Consider the following 19,978-nt stretch of genomic DNA (forward strand, 5'->3'; position numbering starts at 1 on the left):
TGTGTGCTGGATGGTCTGGGTACCTGAGGATGCTCTGCGCTTTTTTTCCTGCAGCGTTGTGTGTAGAGTGTGACCCTGGATGGGAGGTTGGCTCCTATGATTCCCTCTGCAGTATTCCTGACTCTTTGGGGAGCCTTTCTCTCTGCCTGAGTGGTATTCCCAAAAGCAGACAGTGATGCCATTTGTGAGGATACTCTCTGTAAGTCCTCTGTAAGCCGGGGTGAGGAGGTGATGGCTAAGTCTTGCCTTCCTTAGCAGCCTGATGAAGTAAAGCTGCTTCTGGGCCTTTTCGCTATAGCAGCAGTGTTTTTGGCCCAGCTCAGGTTTCATGTCACATGAAGACCAAGAAACTTGTAACTGTCAGCTCTCACCACCTCAGTTCCTTTGATAATGAGAGGCTGCAAAGGGTTTCCTCCTGAAGTCCATAATTAATTCCTCGATCTTGTCTATGTTGAAGATAAAGTCATTTTCTTCACCATAGGCAAGGATGTAGTTGACCAGCTCCCTGTAATCTGACTTGTCCCCATCCTTGATGAGGCCTTAGGATGGTTGTATCATTTGCGTACTTGATGATGGTAGTGTTGTCCTGGGTGGGCACACAGTTGTGAGTGTACAGGGTGTATAGTTTAGGGCTGAGGCAACAACCCTGTGGTGTTCATGTGCTGATTGTGAGCTCAGCAGAGACCCTGCCTCCCATCCTCACCACCTGTAGTCTATCAATGACAAAGTCCAAGATCCAGTTGCAGATCGGGGTTAGATTTAAGTGTGGCTAGAGTTATCAGTCGTGTTCTAGACTGTTTTTCTTTGACAGTATCTGAAGTATTAATCTCTTGCGGAGTGAAGTCATCATGTGTTAGTTGTGTATATAAAGTGCTATATATAATGCAGACTCCTTCTGTGGATTGTTTGTGAAATTGTGCTATGAGGGAAGTATAAGCACAGAAACACCTTGTGCCAACTTTGTGTTACAACAGGGGAAACTGATCCATACTTGATCCAGAATTACTGGCAAAACATAGACAAACAATGGGACAGGTGGCACAAATAATACGTACAATTATAGTCACCTGACTCTTCTTAGATTGATGCCTCCCCCCTCCTGTCATAAGCACCAAAAAAAGCTCAGTCAGGCCTGGTGTGTTAATCTTCTCAAACCTGTGCTTCTGTTGTTTGCCATTTAAAACTGCTGATCTGGGCAATACAGATTTATGCAAATGCTACGGCTGTTATGAAAATACACCTTCAGATGTTCTTACCCACAGATGGGGGGAGTACGGATTATAGCAGTGCATTAAAGTTTGTTTTTAATGGCCCTTAACTTTGGCCAGTTTGCATGGAACGCAGATTGTCAGTTAATTAGCATTACCTTCTCTGTGTCATTGATCGGAAGGTCACCAGTTCGAATCCCATCCTCCGTAGTATAATGACATGTCCGTTGGGCCCTTAACCCTGCAATGATCCGGCGGTGCCAGATAAATGGCCTGACCTTGTGCTTAGACCCCAGGCTTCATTCTTAGCTGTGTGAATATAAATGTTTGTGTGTATATCTCGAAGGAGATATATTTTCGTGTGTATATCTCAAAGGAGAGCAAGATGGGATATGCAAAAAGGAGCGTTCCAGTGTACCTCATACTTCACTCATACTTGTGAAAATGGCAAATAAAGTATAATTTTAGTTACTTAAACCAGTGTTTTTCAACCCAGTCCTTGGGAACAAGCTGATAGTCCACATTTTTGCTCCCTCCCAGCTCCTAGCAAGAACATCGACTGTCTGGGGGTCCGCTAGGACCAGTTTGGGAAACATTGATTTAATCTCAGCCAGGTGGGGGACCAGAAATGATTTCAGTGGCTGGAGTCATCATTCACCATTAGGATGGGTAGGGTGACCTGCAAAGCTCTCTCGAGCAATAATAAGATGCTCTGAGTGGTTTATGTCTCCCAGTCTTCTCAGGATCCTGAGATGTTTTGTGCCGCTGATCTGCGCAGATGCTGCGCACCTGTTCGGGGGCTTTTTTTCCTCCACTCAGCAGTAGCCCCCAAGCCTCCATTGATCTGATCTTTTATTATCTCACAAGAATAGATCACGGGCTATTCAGATCAGGTGTCAGGGGATGTCTGTGGAAATGTTGAAACAGCTGCAGTGTTTGGTAGAAACAGCTTTGGCTTTTAAGATTTCCGTGGCTCTTATAGGTTGAAGTGTATAGTGCGAGCAAGGTGATGAGTGCCACTGATGAGTTAAATAATTGCCTGTTTTTTGGTTAACAGATTGAGACTATCTGGAAGAATTCATTTTGGTGGTTTATCATCTGATAATGTTATCACATTACTGAGGCAGCATTATAATTCACTCATCTGAGTGACTTACTTATGTCAGGTATTATTATTATTCTGTATGGGGTAATCCTTCATGTTGGCCCAAAACAATTGGAAAATACTGTGCTATCTTGGATTTTCATTTTATGCTTCCAGATACTGAGTCCTATGGGGGTCCATCCTGGTACTAGACAGAATAAAAGAGGGGATCCCCTTACTACACCACACACTTACAGACACACATGTATAATTAATCCTAAGTTTTAATGCTTACCTTGTGATTACCGTGTTGGTTTGGTGATCTTGCTCTGCATTCTTTTCAATTGTATACAAGACCAAATTCACCAAGACAAATTCCATGTACATAGCAAAGATGCTGCTGATACCTTTCAAAAGGTAGATAATTGCTGCCACCTGCTGGTCATGAAGAAACATGAAAGTCAGGCCAGCCTGTGCCTGTACTGCTGTCTAAACTGTCTCTCTCAGATGTATATACTTGCATATGTTTGAAATTCTACATATATGTTAAAGATCATTTAGTTTATTTTAATATCTTAAATTCTTTTCATGATTATCATTCCAGTGGTAAATACTAATTACTAACCAGTAGATGTCAGCATTGACTCAATGTTTTAAAAGTGTTTCAGTGCCAAATTAACTGCATCAAAATAAAATGAAAAAGGGAACCCTTCCACATTCATTTTTTTTTACCAGATTTAAGGCTTCAGTAATATTTAAGACAATGCTATGCAGACCACAAGAGTTAAGATTGTCCAGTTTTCTAAATGAGTTCATTTAAACATGCTAGCTTCCTTTATACAGATAAAACTGTTATCCATTTATTTCATTAACATAACTTTGCAATGACATATTACATATATAATAATACCTATCATTTTATTCAAAATAAATGCATATTGAAAAAAGGGTTGCATGAGATGGACACTGAATAGACACATAATCATATGCTAAGGGCTGTTTTGAGACAGCAATTAATCTGAAATATGTGACTGTGGAGTGTGGGAGGCAGGTGGTACCTGGAGGAAACCCAAGCAAACATACAGACTGCCTGCACTAGGAGCTGGGGCTGGATTTGACCCTGCTGAGATTGCTGCCTGGGGGCAGGCTTTACTGGCCCAAGGGATGCATTTCTTCCTGGGTTTTGTTGTCATTTTATATAAATGGCTGATTGTCACACCAGTTCACTTGACAGAATTCATGAAGGCTCATCTTCTCTAGAATAGAATGAAATTCTAGAAACATTAAGTTATCATTGAAACACCTTTGATGTTGATAGTTTACTCTCGTGTATATTATGTGCCTGGCTAAATCACCTTGTTTTTGGTTTACTTTCAAACACAGTAACATCTGTTAAGTAGTTATTATGAATTTTATATTCTTTGCCAAAATTTTTACGCTGCAGTCCTTGCAGGTACACCCATTTTTTTTGCAGAGTGGTGCACTATGACAAGTTTCAAATCAGCTTAATGGATAACATAAATGCCAGTCAGATATAAGAAATGGTCATCAAACTGATTTTATTTTTTTAAGTATTACCAAAAATATTGCATACTGTAAAAATGCAAATGCAAAAAAAATAAACAAATAGGAACAACTATAATACAAATGACTATTAAACAATACTTTAATGGTATATTTTGTCATGACTCCATCATGTGAAATACTATATATAACTTTCAGGCAACCCGTGCCCTTGACCTGGATGATTTTCCAAAGGAGATACATACAGATTTGATAATACCATGATACAGATCACAACACTTCTTTGGAAAATATTTTTCAACAGTTCCATAGTTCCAAGCACCGGTGTTCTGGACACAGTCACAATGCAGCGCTGGACCACCATGAACGTGCTTAATCCCAGTGAAATTCAGAGCCTTTATGCCACATTGCAAATGGTGTTGTTTACACTGTTTACATGGGGTCTGTGTAATTTTACTGGCAAGGACTTAGAATCTAAAAATAAAATGACAGAGCAATTCTGTTTATGAGAGTCAAACCTGCTAAATTATATGCAATAATCTTCAGATTCAGTTCTCTTTCCAATAGTTTAAACGCATAAAGCTATGGGACGATTGGCCTGTACAGCAAACCAGTATAATCTGGAACTTCAAAGTATAAGTACATATCGTAACCAGTCTTAGGCATACACCGCAGTGACCTTTCCAAGAGGTCACCCAGGAGGGGGGAGCTTGGGGGAGGCACAATTGCACTGCTCAGCAGCCCAGCCAGTCCGTCTTGATTTCGCCGACTTTAACGATCTTGAGGCTCTTGTCATCCAGCTTGAGATAGTGCTTGTCTTTGAAGAAGTAGCTGTACCCTGCAAACGACATGACGGGCCCCTGTGCTGTGAAGATCTGTGGCCGTAACACAAACATGTTCCCAGTGGCTCTGACTCACTCTGAAGGAATTCCACAAGACGTCTGTTTAATGCGCACTAAATTTTTTTTATTGTTGCACATGTGACCGTAGTGTTAGCATAGTGCCTGGAGGAGAGGGCAATAGTATAGGTAATGTGAGTAAAAAGATCTAATCACGTACTGCCGGCATAGCGGCCCCTACCAGCATGCCTGGTGCTGGTTAATTAGCAAGCCAACAGAAGGGGCTTTGTGAGCGAGCACAGGCATGCTCTATGAAACATTTGCTGAGGTTGGTGAGTAGCTGTACGTAGTGTGAGGTGGAGGCCTAGCACAGGAAAGGGATGGTAAAACCTCAGAACTTTGTGTACTTATACACTTAAACATCAGTTAGTTGTCGTTACTTTCTGGTTCCCTGACAGCAGGACAGTACAGTGGAGTTGTGTCATCTTCAAGCATGTGAGAGCAAGCCATTGAAATGGTTGGTGCCATTTTATTAACCTCAGGAATTCATACCTCCGCTCAGGCTCTGCATGCCACCCCCCATTGATAGCCCAGCCAGTTCTGCCTACCATTTCCATTCAGACTGAAGGCTGCATCCAGGTTATCAGGGATACCACCCCAGGAGTCCGCAATAAGCTTGGGGAACCCAGGGTCCATCTTTTTCTTTGCCTCGTTGTACCTGTGAAGGTCATAAATAACACACAGAGTGTGTTCCCACTTAAGGTGCAAAATTACAGAACATACAGCAGTCTTCTACCAAGCCAAATAATCGACCAAGTTAGAGCCCATGTAATGCTAACTAAGCTATTGTGTTAACTGTTACATCATTATATATACCAGGCAATAACAGAAGTTGTCTTGAAGGATAAAGACAGTAATTCTAGAGAGGAAAGTGAAGAGGTAAGAGGTGTTTAGAAGAGGGAATGCAGAATACTTCATCTACCTCCAGTATTTATCTCCTGCAAATAAGTAGGTTTTTTTGTTCTTGCTGAATGAGTAGGCAGCATCGAGACGCTGCAGGTCTGCTGGTAGGCCCATGGACGAGATCCTCTTGGGGTACCCCCTCTCCAGTGTGCTGGCTGAGTACACCCACATCTCCTTCCCTGCGAGTAGCAGACAGTTTTGGTGATCAAGAGCAGTTTCCAGGCATATTGTGTCCTTGAAGCGGTAAATGTGTGTTACCTGAGAAGAACACAGACTTCTCCTCCAATGGGTTCTCGTAAGCAGCATCTATCTTCTCCGGCAGCTCGCTCCAGAATGTGGCGACCAACATCGGCCCATTGGCCTTGGCCCTGAAGTTGGCAGATCTGAATATGAATCTGCAAGACGGAAGGGGGTGTTGGGAGAGATCCAGAAGGCCAGATTTGAAGAACCACCATGCATGTTTGACTCTAACAGCTGTAGAACTGTGCTTTTAGAGCAACGAGGTTGGGTGACATTATGTATAGAGCCTTGTGTCGTCATTATCTTCTTCATGTCCCTTACTCTTCCTCAAATCTAATACCTGATATTGAAAATAAACACATCTGCTCATGGACAGTGATGTCCACTTTTAACAGGGATCCCATTATAGGCCAAAATTTGGATAAAAATGAAAATGTCACATTTACATTTATGGCATAAATTCTGAAGTGAGAAGTCTTTCTTCCAAAGAGAGAATTTTGAGTCTACAGATTCCTCATTACTCAATACAGATAAGCAATTTATTTAAGATAAGCTATTTATATTTACAGATAAGCTATTTATTTTCTCAGGATACATACATCGTTACTACTTCGAGCCACTTGATATTATTTTTGCACTATCCTATTGTATATTATTGTAAACTAACATTCTTATTGTATATATTGTATTTCTTATTTCTTAGATACTGTATATATATTCCTATTTCTTATATTGTATGTATATCTCTGTCTCTCTTACTGCACTGAGCATGTGTATGACAAAAGAATTTCCCTCGGGATAAATAAAGTTCTTCTTATCTTATCTTATCTTATCTTATCTTACCTAAAATCCAATAAGGCAGTCATATAGTTCACATACTATTAAAAGACCGAAAGTCATTTGGATTTCAGGGAGACGGGGAATAGTGAAAGCAAAAAATGTTGTTTGGAAATAGAAGAATTGGCTTCTTGTTTTTCAGACTCAGATGAGTGAAACTCTGGATGGCGAGTATTCAGAAATCAAGGAAATCGGACATATGAAGAATATAAAAATTTCAGGCACTTATTTAAAGGCGGAGACTGAACAAGCAGGGTTTGTGCGTGACTGGCTGGACAGCATGACTACTGCCTTTTGATGGCCAGGCTCACAGAGCTGTTTGCTTTGGATGCTAGACCCAAACGGCACCCACACAGCTGGGCTGAGTTTAGTTTAGAACTTTGATGATGAGGCAAAAATCAGAGAGAGAGTAATGAATTAAAAAATGCACCAGTCCCTCATTTCATACGCCTCTATTTTAAGCGGTATTGATCATGTGATCATGTCTTTATGCCTTTAGCTTGGTTACCTGTCCTTAAAGAAGAAAGTTTCCCCTCTGAGTTGGGCCACTGCATCAAAGATGATATCTTCTGTGCAAAAGTCCATGGGAGTTATGGGACCTTGGGTAGGTGGGAGGGGTTTGTCTGTTGGGACACCTGAGGTGAAAGAGAACACTTTTTAACTGCGTGAAGGCTGGGTGCCACCCCAGGATGTTGTATGTTCATCTTGGTAGAGTTATCAGGGTAATAATCTCAAACAAGGCTACAACAGAAGCATCTACTACACTTTGACCGTTCGAACCATAGAGCTCCTGGATGCCTTGGATGTCATCGCTGGATAGGCGGAAATGCTTGGTGTAGGTGTAGATGGGGGCCATTAGAGCACCAGGGTCTTGGGAGTGCTCCAGTCCCAGGGCATGACCGAACTCATGGGCCGCCACCAGGAAAAGACTGTAGCCTGCAGCATTGAGGACAGACAGAAACACGTTTGCTTACATGCATACACACAAACCTGCAGAAACATTGATGAAAGCCAGAGGTACACTGCAGTTTTTGCACATGCAGTGGATGAACATGTCAGTCAGTCTAAGCTTGGCAGAGCGGAAGGTTCATCTTCTATGTGTTGTGCTCGCAATCAGAAGGTCGCTGGTTCATATCCCAGGGTTAGCAGAGTGATTTCACCTTTGGGCCCTCGAGCAAGACCCTTAACCCCAAATTGCTTCAGGGACTGTCTGACCCTACTTTTTGCAAAACTGTATGTAATTTTTGATAAAAGCATCTGGTGAATAAATAAAATGTAAAGGTCTACCTTGATCGGGACAGAAGCCCCACTTTCGGTCGTCGTCGTAGCTCTGCGTGGTGGCGCACCACACCTTCCCGTCGCTGCGGCCCTCAGACGTGCATCTGTCATAGCTGTTCCCCAGGAAGGTGAAGGGGAACGTGCAGGGAGCCCCTTCTGAGTTCCCGCCAACGGTCGACATGGCTGCACAGACCAACAGGGCACTTTGTGCATAACGGACTTAGTGTTTGCTTTTAAGGTGAAGCAGCACATTAGAGGGCAGAATAATGGTTTCCAGAATAGCTGTGGGTTGGGTCCTCAGGAGCTGCTACAGGGTTAGGAACGCAAGAAAGTTTATTTGCGTTTTTTCATATGCCAGTTTCAGGGACACTACTGCACTACAAAGACGAATCCCAGTAACTACACTGACAGTGAAACTGAGAAAAAGGGCTTCAAAGTTTGATGACTGTCCACCTGTATGTGTAGCAGGTAGGTTGATGATACTGTTTTCTACATAATCAGGCATAGTTGAAATAAAATATTTTGTCAGGGGATCAAACAAAGCCTGATGGCACTTCTTCACTGGCATATAGGATCTGAACCATACCCAAGTCAAACTGCAAAAAGAGACTAGTTACAGTGCAGTTCCAGCTTGTTTCAGTTTTCCACTGTAAAAGGGTGAGTATGGTAAAGGCGCTGCTGGAGAACAACAGTAACATAAAACCGTAGAGATGCGTTATTGTTCACACGTTGTACATAATGATTTACTATGTGCTTTTTCTACTTTTATTTTCTAGCACATCTGAGAGAATCGCCGTGTTATGTTAGCAGCAAATGCTAGTGGAATTAGCATTCGCTAGTGCAAATTTGCATTATGAATCCATTCCTTTCAGCTGTTATATAGTACTTTTTTAAGTCGGAGGTTGGAAATTTTCAAGTTCCGGGTTACCAGGAATGCATCAATACATCACAATGTGCAATATTACAAATAATATATAGAATATACTCTTTTTCCTTCAGATAATCCATGTGCAGAACACTGGTATCTATATGCATTTGACCAATCAGAAGGTGATGATGCAACTGGTTCAGTTTGATCACGCTTTTGGCCCTTCTAGTAAGCAGGGCCATGTCAGCAGGGGTACGCCTTGGGTACTAGTCTCATACTTTACAATGTAAAACTGCCAATTTGCGGTACAGCTCAGGTACAGCTTGGTTCTTCGTAGCAGTGGAAAAGTACCATTAGAAACCCGATATCAGTCATAACTTCAGAATTAATAAAATATGCAGTTATGTTGTTTTGCCTTTGAATGGCAGGATAACCTGTGAATCAGGAAGAGCAGATTGCTCCCAGCCTACCGGTTACTGGACAGAAGCCGTAAGACTTGTCGCGATCGTAGTCCTCGGTAGTGGCACACCAGCGATACCCGTCATCCCGACCTGCTGTGGTACAGTCTTCATACTTCGTCCCCTGGAACATGAAAGGGAACTTGCAGGGTGCTCCATCGCCATTCCCCCCCAGGGTGAACAACACTGCAAGACATAGGCACACCGAAGAGAAGGTCCCTCAGGGCGTTCCTGCCTCCATACTGTCTTAAACAGGATTAATTGCAGCTGATCTGCTGAATTACACTGTTAGCTAATTTGTAACTCGCATGGAAATTCTTATTCTTCAATCTTTCCATTTCCCTATAAAGAATAAGAACAACAGAAAAAAATAAAATATTACATCCTAAGTCATACTACCATAGTCTGGCCCTTAGTACTGACCACGACTATGCAGCCCATTTCCTCATAGTGTCGTAATATTTAAATCAAATTAAAAATCCAGCGCAGTGTTTTTCTTGTCTAAGTGTTTGTTGTGTGTATCTGAATTCCAGCCCTGAAATCTGAATCACCATTTATATGTACAATTCAGTGGCTTTACTGGAAGATTCTTTCCATCTTAATTTCTACATTTAAAAGACTCCAAACAGTAGAGAAAAGAATGATTTCTTTTACTTAATGTGACCTTGTTTCGCATCCCAGTGTGATTCTTACATGAACACAACATTTTTTTAAAAAAAGGTATGGGTATTTACATCAAAACAGTTCCTTTAGGTTAGTATCACTTTAAAGCTTGGGCAAAACATTGTAATGTCAACTACATATTAACAGAGTAGTGCCTGGAGTCCCAGGTATACTCACATTCATGGGGACAAAAGCCGTATTTCCCATCCTCGTCGAAGTTGTAGGTTGTGGAGCACCAGAGGAAGCCATCGTCGCGGCCTTGGTCTGTGCAGCTTGTGTACTCCTTGCCCATGAAGAGGAAGGGAAACTTGCAGAACTCACCATCAGCATTTCCGAACTTCACCTTCACAACTAAAGACGAGCCATCGAGAGACGGCGGGGAGAGGGATGAGTCCAGTTAGTAAACCAGTATTCATCCAGGCATTGATAAAAGCAAATAAATCATTCTACATAGTATACGTGTATATGAATGTACTCTGGGGTTACCATGTATTTAAACAGATCCTCAAATGTGACAGATATAGTAGATCCTGAATCTGCTATTTATCAGGTAAACCTGGAGTGATCTGTAAAAAGTACTTCAAGACTGTCTTCAGCGTGATGGTTAAATGGATTGGATACCTTGCCCGTCTCCCAGTGTCCATTGTTCATCATCGTCGAAATGGGAGTCACCCCCAATGCCGGGGCCAGGGGCGAAAGCGTGTGCCAGAAGGCCATCTTTTCCATCAAAGGGATACCCGTCACCGTGCTCTGTAGGCGGGATCACAAACTGTTGGCACTGCTAGCTTTTTTAACCTCCAAAATAATGCCCGATCTTACTGAAGCCCACAGACATTATCTGTAGTCCTTTGTATGATGTATTTGAACTCACATAGACTACTGCCAAGGAAAACTATCCTGTTTAACATTAGAGGATTCATACAGTAACAAGGGACAATGTAAGAAAATGCTTTCTTATTGTGTGGTCTGTTTTTTGGGGGCTTGAACAGCCACAGCAAACACCCCCCCCCCCCCAGCATGCAATGTTGTGTTTGCATTTAACATCAATTTTACACTGGATTATTGACCATCATCGACAGAAAATTCCTGTTCTTCCTTTTGTCCAAGACTCTAATCACAGATTCCATGGAAGTCCAAACATCATGCTGGTGCATCTAATTTGTTCTAAAAGTGGAGGCGATACCGTTGCGGCCAAAGTTGATCATTATGTCAGCCTCTCCATCCATGATGCGCGTGAATTTCAGTGGGGTGACATCACTCCATACTTTGAATGCTCTGAAAAAGGCGTCATCTATGGTCTCCTGATCCAGGTCTGGTGTGTATCCTAAAATCCTGCAGGGTAGGTTGCATTTCCATTATGGTCACTAATGAACACACTTTAATGGTTTATAGAATTACTCAACATGTACTGGTTTTGGAAAAGAGCATCTATACGACAGTATCTCAATTCTGAAATAAATGAAGGGAGGATTAATATGAGCATATACTGTATGACAACGTGAGTCTGAATACACTTAAAACAACAGTTAATGTGTAGAGACTGAGCCAGATACTTTTTCCTCTTTGGTCTGAGACAGATTGGCTAACTGCTCTTTATTTTCACTGCCTGAGTCATCTGTTTCAAAGCTTTTATAAATGTTCAGTGGCTTGTGTTGTTGCACACTTTGGTTTCTCTCATATTTGCTTCTCACTGAGGTACATTTTTGTGAGCTGGCATGTTTTTCTTTTCAGAAATACATTAGTCATGCTGTTCCTTAGCAGACCACATAATACACAAAATGTCTGCATAGTATAGAGTTGGCAAATAACAAAAATAAGAAAAAACAACAGCACAATCTGTACATTTTCGGAAGTCGTTTCCAAGGAAAACACATTGTATGTTGTTTGTTCTTTTTGCACTGGCAGGATGCGATTTTGGAAGAATCATGTTTGTCCATCCATCCATCCATTTTCTGTAACCACTTGTCCTAGTCAGCTTTGCGGGGGGTCTGGAACCTACTCTGGAAGCTATAGGTGCAAGGCAGGGAACAACCCAGGATGGGGCACCAACCCATCACCGGACACATTCACACACATATGCACACCTATGGGCAATTTGGGAATTCCAGTTAACCTCAGCATGTTTGTGGACTGTGGGGGAAACCCCATGATGACACAGGGAAAACATGCAAAACTCCATACACATGGAGCCATGGCAGAGACTCAAACCGTAGTCCTAGAGGCATGAGGCAAAAGTGGTAACCACTGCAATACCACCCCCAGAAGAATCATCTATCAAGTTAAAATAATAATATTCTTTTCGATCCGTATTCCTACCTGTAGGTTACTCCATTCTTTCCCCACTTCGGCTTTCTTGGGAAGAAGTTGTAATTGGCCACATCTGGCACCCCACAACGAGGTTTCTTCATGATTTCCAAAGTTTTCTGGTCTATCTCACCGGTCTCTTGCAGAAAGAAGAACTTCTGCATTTTCTTCAGTGTGTCTTTCAGCACCATGAGGTTGCATCTGTCTTTTGGGCATCCGTAGAATCTGTTCAGGTAGCGCTTTGAGGAGAAACAAACCAGACTTAGAGCTGTGGACACTGAACAGGATGGACACAGGCAGCAACATGAAAGGAAGTCTGGTTATGAAAGGAAGTTATAATGGCTTATAACTGTTTTGTTATATGTTATTCTGTTCAGTGTTAATTTTCTGCTATACAAGGCACACAGGGTGTTTTTAATAATCAATATCAGTAATGTAACCTTCCTAGTTTACCCTTTAGATGTATCTTGAAATTACAAAGAGAGAACATTGTTTTAGTAATGTTTGCATTGTGAAATATTCAGTTTCCTGTCTCAGGATAAAACGACTCATTTGCACCTTATCTGAATTAATATTGTAAGAATTAGAAGTGAAAATCAGACCTATGGCTTAGGAGTAATCTCTTGTATCCAGACAACCAAACAAATACACACTGGTTGCCAAACAACTGTTAATTCACCAAGCTTGTAAACCACATGTTAATAGGAACAAGTTAGCTAGATTCAAAAATATGTGTGCTAATTGCGTTCAACTTCAGGTTTAATAACATCAATGATGCAACAAGGAGGATGCATTTCCAACAATGTAAACTTCTAACGAGTACATTTGTTATGTTATGGCTTGCTACTTTTATTGCTTATTAATAAGTTATGCTACATCATTTTGACTGATGTTACAACCTGCATTGTATTCTGTTTGCTGTATATCAGCTTTTTCCTAGATGGGGTCATAACACTGACTAAAACTGCGATGGAGAATCAACTGAAAAAAAACATGGCCTTACAAAAAGAGTTCAGATGCTACCCTCATTATCTGGATCAACTGCAACTGTAGTGTTATTGGTAATATAATAGAATCGGAGAACTACATAACCCCTCTTTACATATTACCGTACAACGCACAAAAAAAAAACATTTTTGACATGTTGAATAAACACAGATTAATATGACAATATCCATTTGTTTCGGAATAGTTTCGTAATTTTAAGCACGTACACCACAATAGTTTACGAAGAGTTCACTTCTGACAGGGCTGACATCTGCATGCGTTTTAATGAACACAAATAAATATTTGTAACGTGTCATTGCTGCCAGGACAATATCTATAGTGTCGCACTGCATATATCCAAAAACAACTGTACATGTTTTCCCAAATATGCGCACACTCATGAGCGATAAACTTACCAGCGCTACTTCTTTGTCTGCCCGTGGGTTACTATCATCTCCAGGAAACTTTATTATTGGCGAAGGCGCAGCTGAAGTTTGCTGGAAGACGATTAACTGTACCAAAAACACTTTCAGGAGATGCCTGGGACGGAAGACAGTCTCACACTTCATCTTTGTCCGGTTGAAGTTGCCCGGTATGCAAAACTGCGATATTTAGTATATAATGTATACTCTGATCTCTGCTGTTATTTTTCTGCGATACTTCACTTGTGAAGCGCAGCCTCCTCACTGTTTTTCCAGAGTGGTCGGACTGCGCAGCCTCCACATCCTGCGAAATTTACTGAATGAAATACGAGACGGAGGCATGGTCGCATTCCTTTTGTCTGTTTACCATCATATTTTTACCTTTAGGTAGTTGTGAAACAGCCAGAACTATAATCACCATTGTGATTTACACATCGCCAAGTGTAATTTCACGTTTACAAGGCTTGAGGCTTTGTAAACACATTTTTCCTAAATAAAACAAGTCAAAGTGAAGCATCATCTACCTAGAAGATAACTAAAATACATGTATTGCATAGGCCAAAAGTCTTAAGCGAAATAATTGATAAAATGTCAGATCAGATAAGATGCTACTGAGCACTGAATAACCGCCTTTAAAATGCATTTTTTTTTTGTGAAATTGACCTAATTGTTAAAATACACGTAAGAAATTTAATTTGGAATGCTGCATGTACTAATATTCAAACCTTTTAAAAATGTAATTGATGATGAAAATGCAGAGTGCTGTCTTGAAATTATTTCACTGTTCTATTTTCAAAGATACTTTATTGCAGTGCATATTTTGACAATGAGTCAGTGGCTGTCTTGTATCATTACATTTCAATAATGTTAAATAATTAGGTTTAATAATTTGGGCTTATTAGGGCACTTCTCGTCCAATTTTTACTGGATAAGACGAGAAGCCAAAAAAAAAGTTGGAAAGTTTTTTGGAAGGAAAAGGTGGACATCTGGCGGTTCCTCTGTGAATTACAGTTGTGTTAGAGGATTAAAAACGGATTAAAAATCAGATTAAAATAACGAAGCAGAGAAGACTGGGGAAAGATTTTCATTGGTTGCTGATGATCACCGATGTCCTTAGTGATTTTTAAAGGTCACCTATTTATTAATTTTAAACCCTATTTTTAAAATGTAATTTGAATGCTAATAATAATAGTTATTGTTGCTTTATTGGATACCTATTTAATCGATTAATTGAGCAAGATTTGTATTCTGATTTTATTGAGACTAAAGCTGAATTTCCAAAAAAAAAAAAATGCACGCTTTGGGACAGAATGTTTTAATATACTGTTTATATAGTACAGTAGGTTGTATGTAGCGGGAGATTGCTGCGAATGTAATATGCATTAGCATATGAATCCTTGGCCCTGTCATTTTAAAGTGGGGATGTATTTCATGCTCTGATACATGCTATCAAGTCCACTGAACGACACAGCATCATCTTTCATCATTCCTGAGGTGTGATTAAATGGTACATCTACACTTATTGCAAATACAAACACTGAGTTTTGTAAAGCTGATTCGTGCTAAGTAAATGTCTGTCTGGGAATAAATGTATAGTTACAGAGAAACAGTCATGAAGAGATTGAAATCGTGAATTTTGATTTGCATGTAAATTGTTTTTTTTCCACTTAGGTTTCTGTAAACAGCCTGAATTTTTGTGTTGACAATTGTGACTTAGTAGCATTGCTTTGTGTTTCAGGTTGGTATACTTGTTTGTGTCTTACAGTTGCCAAACTGTATATTTTGATTGTTTACTTATAGTTTAATGCTTAATTTTGACTATAAAGCATATGCCTCCGATGCAGATCTTTGAACTGGAATCTGTCTTAGTACCTGGCAATATAATGCACTGCAGCTTGGCAAAGAATAACTTAGATTTTTTTATTTACAGTGGAAGCCTTGGTACTTCCCAAGTCTAATCAGTAGGTAATCTTAGAGAAAGTGTCACTAGTGATGCATACCATCTGTATCAAGGCCTAGTGCTTGTTTGTGGACTGGATTGTTTGGGTTGATTTACTCTGTGTGCGCTGATGGTGAATTTGCCTTGCCTCAGAGTCCTGCACTGGGTTTATTCAGAATGCTGTCACATTCTTACACAATAACAACCAAGGCTTTAGATTAAGCTTGGTTGGCATTAAACTTAATGCGGAAGTCTTTCTTACATCAGAAAATGTCAGCGCAATTTGGTAAAGGAAGGAAAAACCAATTCAGGAAAAAATACAAAAAATAAAAGAAACCAATAATTTAAATAATTCTTTGTTCAAATTATTCAAGTAAAGAAGGTAACTTGTTGATTTTATATCTAATTTTATTGAACAGGAAATATTGATGCCTACAGATAAATTAACAGATTTCTGTTATAAATGCATACACTAGTTTGTAATATTGTAATTTTATCATGATATAGATGTTATACTTTCACAAAGGAGGTGAGAGATTTCTTTGAAAAATACATTTTCTCCTGTCACTGAACACAGCAACTCAAAAGCCAAACAGAACTGGGAGATTCAGTTCTCTGCTGATCTATGTTTTACCAACTGCCTTTAATCTATTCATTTGATGTGATTTCCATGACTTGCACGAATCAAAGCACATCTGCTCCATGCAGAATTCTTAAGCATTTGGGTTCAATATGAATTTTGATCTTAAATCCAAATCTCCTCTCTATTGACAGAAGACATGCTTCAATCACCAATCTAGCTTCTTGGATAGACTAGTACTGTAAATTCTTAATATGCCTCAATATGGGCTTTTTTAAAATAGAAAATTTCATTTATTTCCTGTTCCCTGTCAGTAATAAACTGCATGTCGGGCCTGAATTCGTTCGTTGTGTTACAGCTGTGACCTTTGAGCTAAGTTAGACGTTCTTCTGCTTTAACTGTGCAAAACTTGCACTCGAGTTTGAGTTAAATCTTTGACTGCAACCCAAATATAACCGTTAACACGACTGTCACAGTTTATGTGCTTTCCCGGTCAGTAAGCAAATCCACAGTTCTGCATCATGCCTGAAATCCAGAGGAATGTCTAGAAGCTAAAAGAAGTGGCCCATTTCCATCGGGGCAAAGGGACGTTCTGTCTTTTACGGACAGTGCAGGGTATTGAGCAGGACCGGAACTGTCTTACCGCATCCTTCGGTCCAGGCTTGTCGTAGAGCAAGGTTTTGGCCTGGTGGACTTATCATCTGAGCACCAGATAGTGTGCTATTTCTTCAAGTGATAAACATTTTCCGGATTAAAAAAAAAAAGTTATTGGCGGGAAGAAATGGGGGACAGTAGAGTGGCCACTAAAACTCACTGTATCACCTCTCCTTTCTTGGAACCTGTAACAAGGAACCCGGGTTGAGAGTTAATCTTGTTTTAATGGCAGGTTAAAACCAGATTTCATGGATGTTTATAAAAATAAATTCATATTGCATAGTTATCCGTCACTTTTCTTGTTCTGCTGTTTGGTGGTAGGCGCAGACTTCCTCATAGTGTACTAACACACAGTCCCTTCTTCATCATGTTATATTGTAATAAATGCAAAGCACTAATCTGTGGTATTAATATGCGAACAGAATAGATCTCAAATTTCATTTATATGGTTCGCTGTAGAATTACTGTTATTCCTAGAACCTTTACAAATTAACATTGTCTCCTTCCTAAGTACGGTAATACATCAAACAATAATCCGTTCACTAGATGAATCGTATTTCATATTATACAAGACAAATATATTAATATTTGAATTTTATTTTTACTGTTTGGCCATCTGTATGTATTAAGTCTACTAAGATAAATCCCATGGTCATATTGTGCTAGGAAGCAAGAGATTCTCGTCCTACCAGAATGAATAAATAAAATATATTGTATCAATAATAATATAATCCCAGGCAGTACCATTATATCTCAGTAATATATCAAGGACAATGACTTATTTTGAGGGTTAAAGTCAGGGTGATTTGTGTGATTAACATACCATCCAGAAATTAAATAGCAATGGGTTTTATATATATATATATAAAACATATATATATATATTGACATATATATATATATGTCAGTGGTATTTGTGTGTGGATCATGTTTATATTGGGGACCAAATGTCCCACACTGTGTGATTAAAAACCTGTAACTTGTGGGGACTTTTTCCCCCATAAGGATATCCTCAATTTCATAAAAATCAGTGACTGCAATCGAAAAACTGAAAAGGCCAAAAGTCTTGTATTTTGTTTGTTTACTTATGACTAAGGTTATGACTGAGTAGGGGTAAAGGTTGTCATAGTTGGGATTAGAGTTATGCCAATGGAAATGAATGGAGATATGAATATGTGGATTCTCTCTCTCTCTCTCTCTCTCTGTGTATGTATGTGCGAGAGAGAGATTTGTGTGTCCTCAGATCATCATTTGATCTGGTTTTCTCATTTAGGAAGACAAATCCAGGACAGGTCTAATGCCATATAGCCATATTGCTGAGCAGGCCACTGCAGGCCTACCTTGCGGCTGGAAAATCATAAAGTTTGTTTTTTTTTTTCTCTTCAGCTGTATTTTGTAGAAATTCATTTTGTTTGTTTGCTTGTTTGTTTGTAAGCAGATGTTTCTCTTAATATTTCATTTATTCACCCCGAATTTCCTCCAGTGTGGAACGGCCAGTCCCGTGTGTCTCTTCATAAGTCTCCCCATTAATGTGACTGGTGCTGACTATCCCCTGCGCTGCTTTGCAGTCAGCAGGCCCTGTGTCGAATGCTTGGAGGGGGCTGCCTTTCGCTCTGTCCCACCTCCTGCCTTGTAGGTGTCCAGTCAACAGGCGTCGCTATAGCCTGACAAGAGGGACGAGGCAGCCAGTAGCCAGCACACCTGACAGGATGTATTCTGTTTGCTTGCTGGGTCCCCTTCTCTGCACCGCCACACTGTAGCCTCTGCTTCCTGTGTGGACTTCCTGTGTGCTAGCTGTAGAAGTATCTGAACCCTCGCACATTTTAAACACTTTCAGCACATTATGTGCTTTATTGTTACATACATAATCTATTTGACACATTCAAACTAAAATACTCAAAGAAAGAACAAACAAAAAGTATTAGAGTTAAACGTGGAATAAAATTCAACTTTATGAGTATTCAAAATAGGAGAACTTTGCCAGTTATGAAAAATTACTTAATATTTATAATTAAGTTACATTTTCTATAATAGGTACCGTTGGTTTGGAAAAAAATGTAATATTTTGTGTATTGTTGTTGTCTTTAAAATGACATCCACGGTTAATTTAATGCATTAGTGTCATTCACGGTATATTTCGATACAATCCTCTTATTAAACTTCTGATAAGCATCAACACTGCATGCAAAGAAAAGGGTTTCCAGCATTATGAAAGTTCAGTGGCATGCGCATAGGTGCGGATAATCATTTCAAGATGCCTTTTGTGTGAAGACCAAAGGAGAGAGCCTGTATTGGATATGGCTTGAAAGGAGAGTGTCCCAGCATGACTTCTCATGTGGGCAGCAGCACTGAGTGCTCGCTGTGCCTGGAGACCCCGCACCTCCGTCCCGGGGCAGGACGAGTGGCAGCCGTCAGGGCCCTCCTGCATGATTAGCGGACACATATCGGAAACGGCTAAGTGGAAAGTCTCCCACGGGGGCCTATCAGGAGCTCCCCTGCCCAGCACCCTTCCCACAGAGCACAAGTTGTCATTTTTTAACTCCGCATGGGGGGGCACCCTTGCCCTCCAATTTCCAACCCTATCTACAAGGACAGCAATTATGTTCCAAGAAGGGAAAGTATCCTACTGATATATATTTTTCCCCTCCAAATAAAAACGAGAACCTTGGGCAAATGGCAAAAGCACAGCTTGTCTGAATAGTTTCCCCTTGATGATTTGAATGCCTGCCCCCCACCCCCTTTTTGGCAATTCATCTTCTCTGTCCCCTTGATAGGTGCCTGGTGTTAATTATGGTTCCTTATTGGAATCACGTGCCTGCAGGACTGATGTGTGCCCCTGTGAAGGTGCACAGGAAATGGCTGGGTCCTCTGAGGTGTGATAAGTCACTCCGGCCGCTTCCCCTCCATCTTCTGCATGTGTGCCTCAGCTTGTGCCTGGCATGAGCTGGAACAACAGCTCACACTGAGCCCCCGAATTCAGCTTGCGGATTGAGGCTGAGTTCACAGCAGCCCAGTACCCTGGGCTCCTCACACAGGGGCGCTAACCATCTGGAAGCAGACAGAAAACTGAGCTTCGTGCCTGAGCTTTAGTGGTGCCCTGTGTGTAATTTCCACATTATAAAGTCTCAAA

At 40.6% G+C, this 19,978-nt stretch overlaps 1 protein-coding gene across 1 annotated transcript; it reads right to left on the reverse strand.

Moving 5' to 3' along the window:
• Positions 1 to 3,834: 3,834 nt before the first annotated feature.
• Positions 3,835 to 13,980, reverse strand: LOC111858175 (72 kDa type IV collagenase-like). Its single transcript, XM_023839710.2, has 13 exons — positions 13,670 to 13,980; positions 12,279 to 12,505; positions 11,146 to 11,294; positions 10,584 to 10,712; positions 10,140 to 10,313; positions 9,312 to 9,485; positions 7,983 to 8,156; positions 7,476 to 7,631; positions 7,204 to 7,330; positions 5,877 to 6,013; positions 5,638 to 5,797; positions 5,264 to 5,373; positions 3,835 to 4,654 (listed from the first exon to the last, which is right to left on the reverse strand). Exons 1-13 carry the CDS (start codon positions 13,820 to 13,822, stop codon positions 4,551 to 4,553), a joined length of 1,974 nt encoding a protein of 657 aa, XP_023695478.1. The 5' UTR covers positions 13,823 to 13,980; the 3' UTR covers positions 3,835 to 4,550.
• Positions 13,981 to 19,978: the final 5,998 nt, after the last annotated feature.

The sequence above is a fragment of the Paramormyrops kingsleyae genome, chromosome 13 (assembly GCF_048594095.1).
Source record: "Paramormyrops kingsleyae isolate MSU_618 chromosome 13, PKINGS_0.4, whole genome shotgun sequence".
Taxonomy (NCBI): domain Eukaryota; kingdom Metazoa; phylum Chordata; class Actinopteri; order Osteoglossiformes; family Mormyridae; genus Paramormyrops; species Paramormyrops kingsleyae.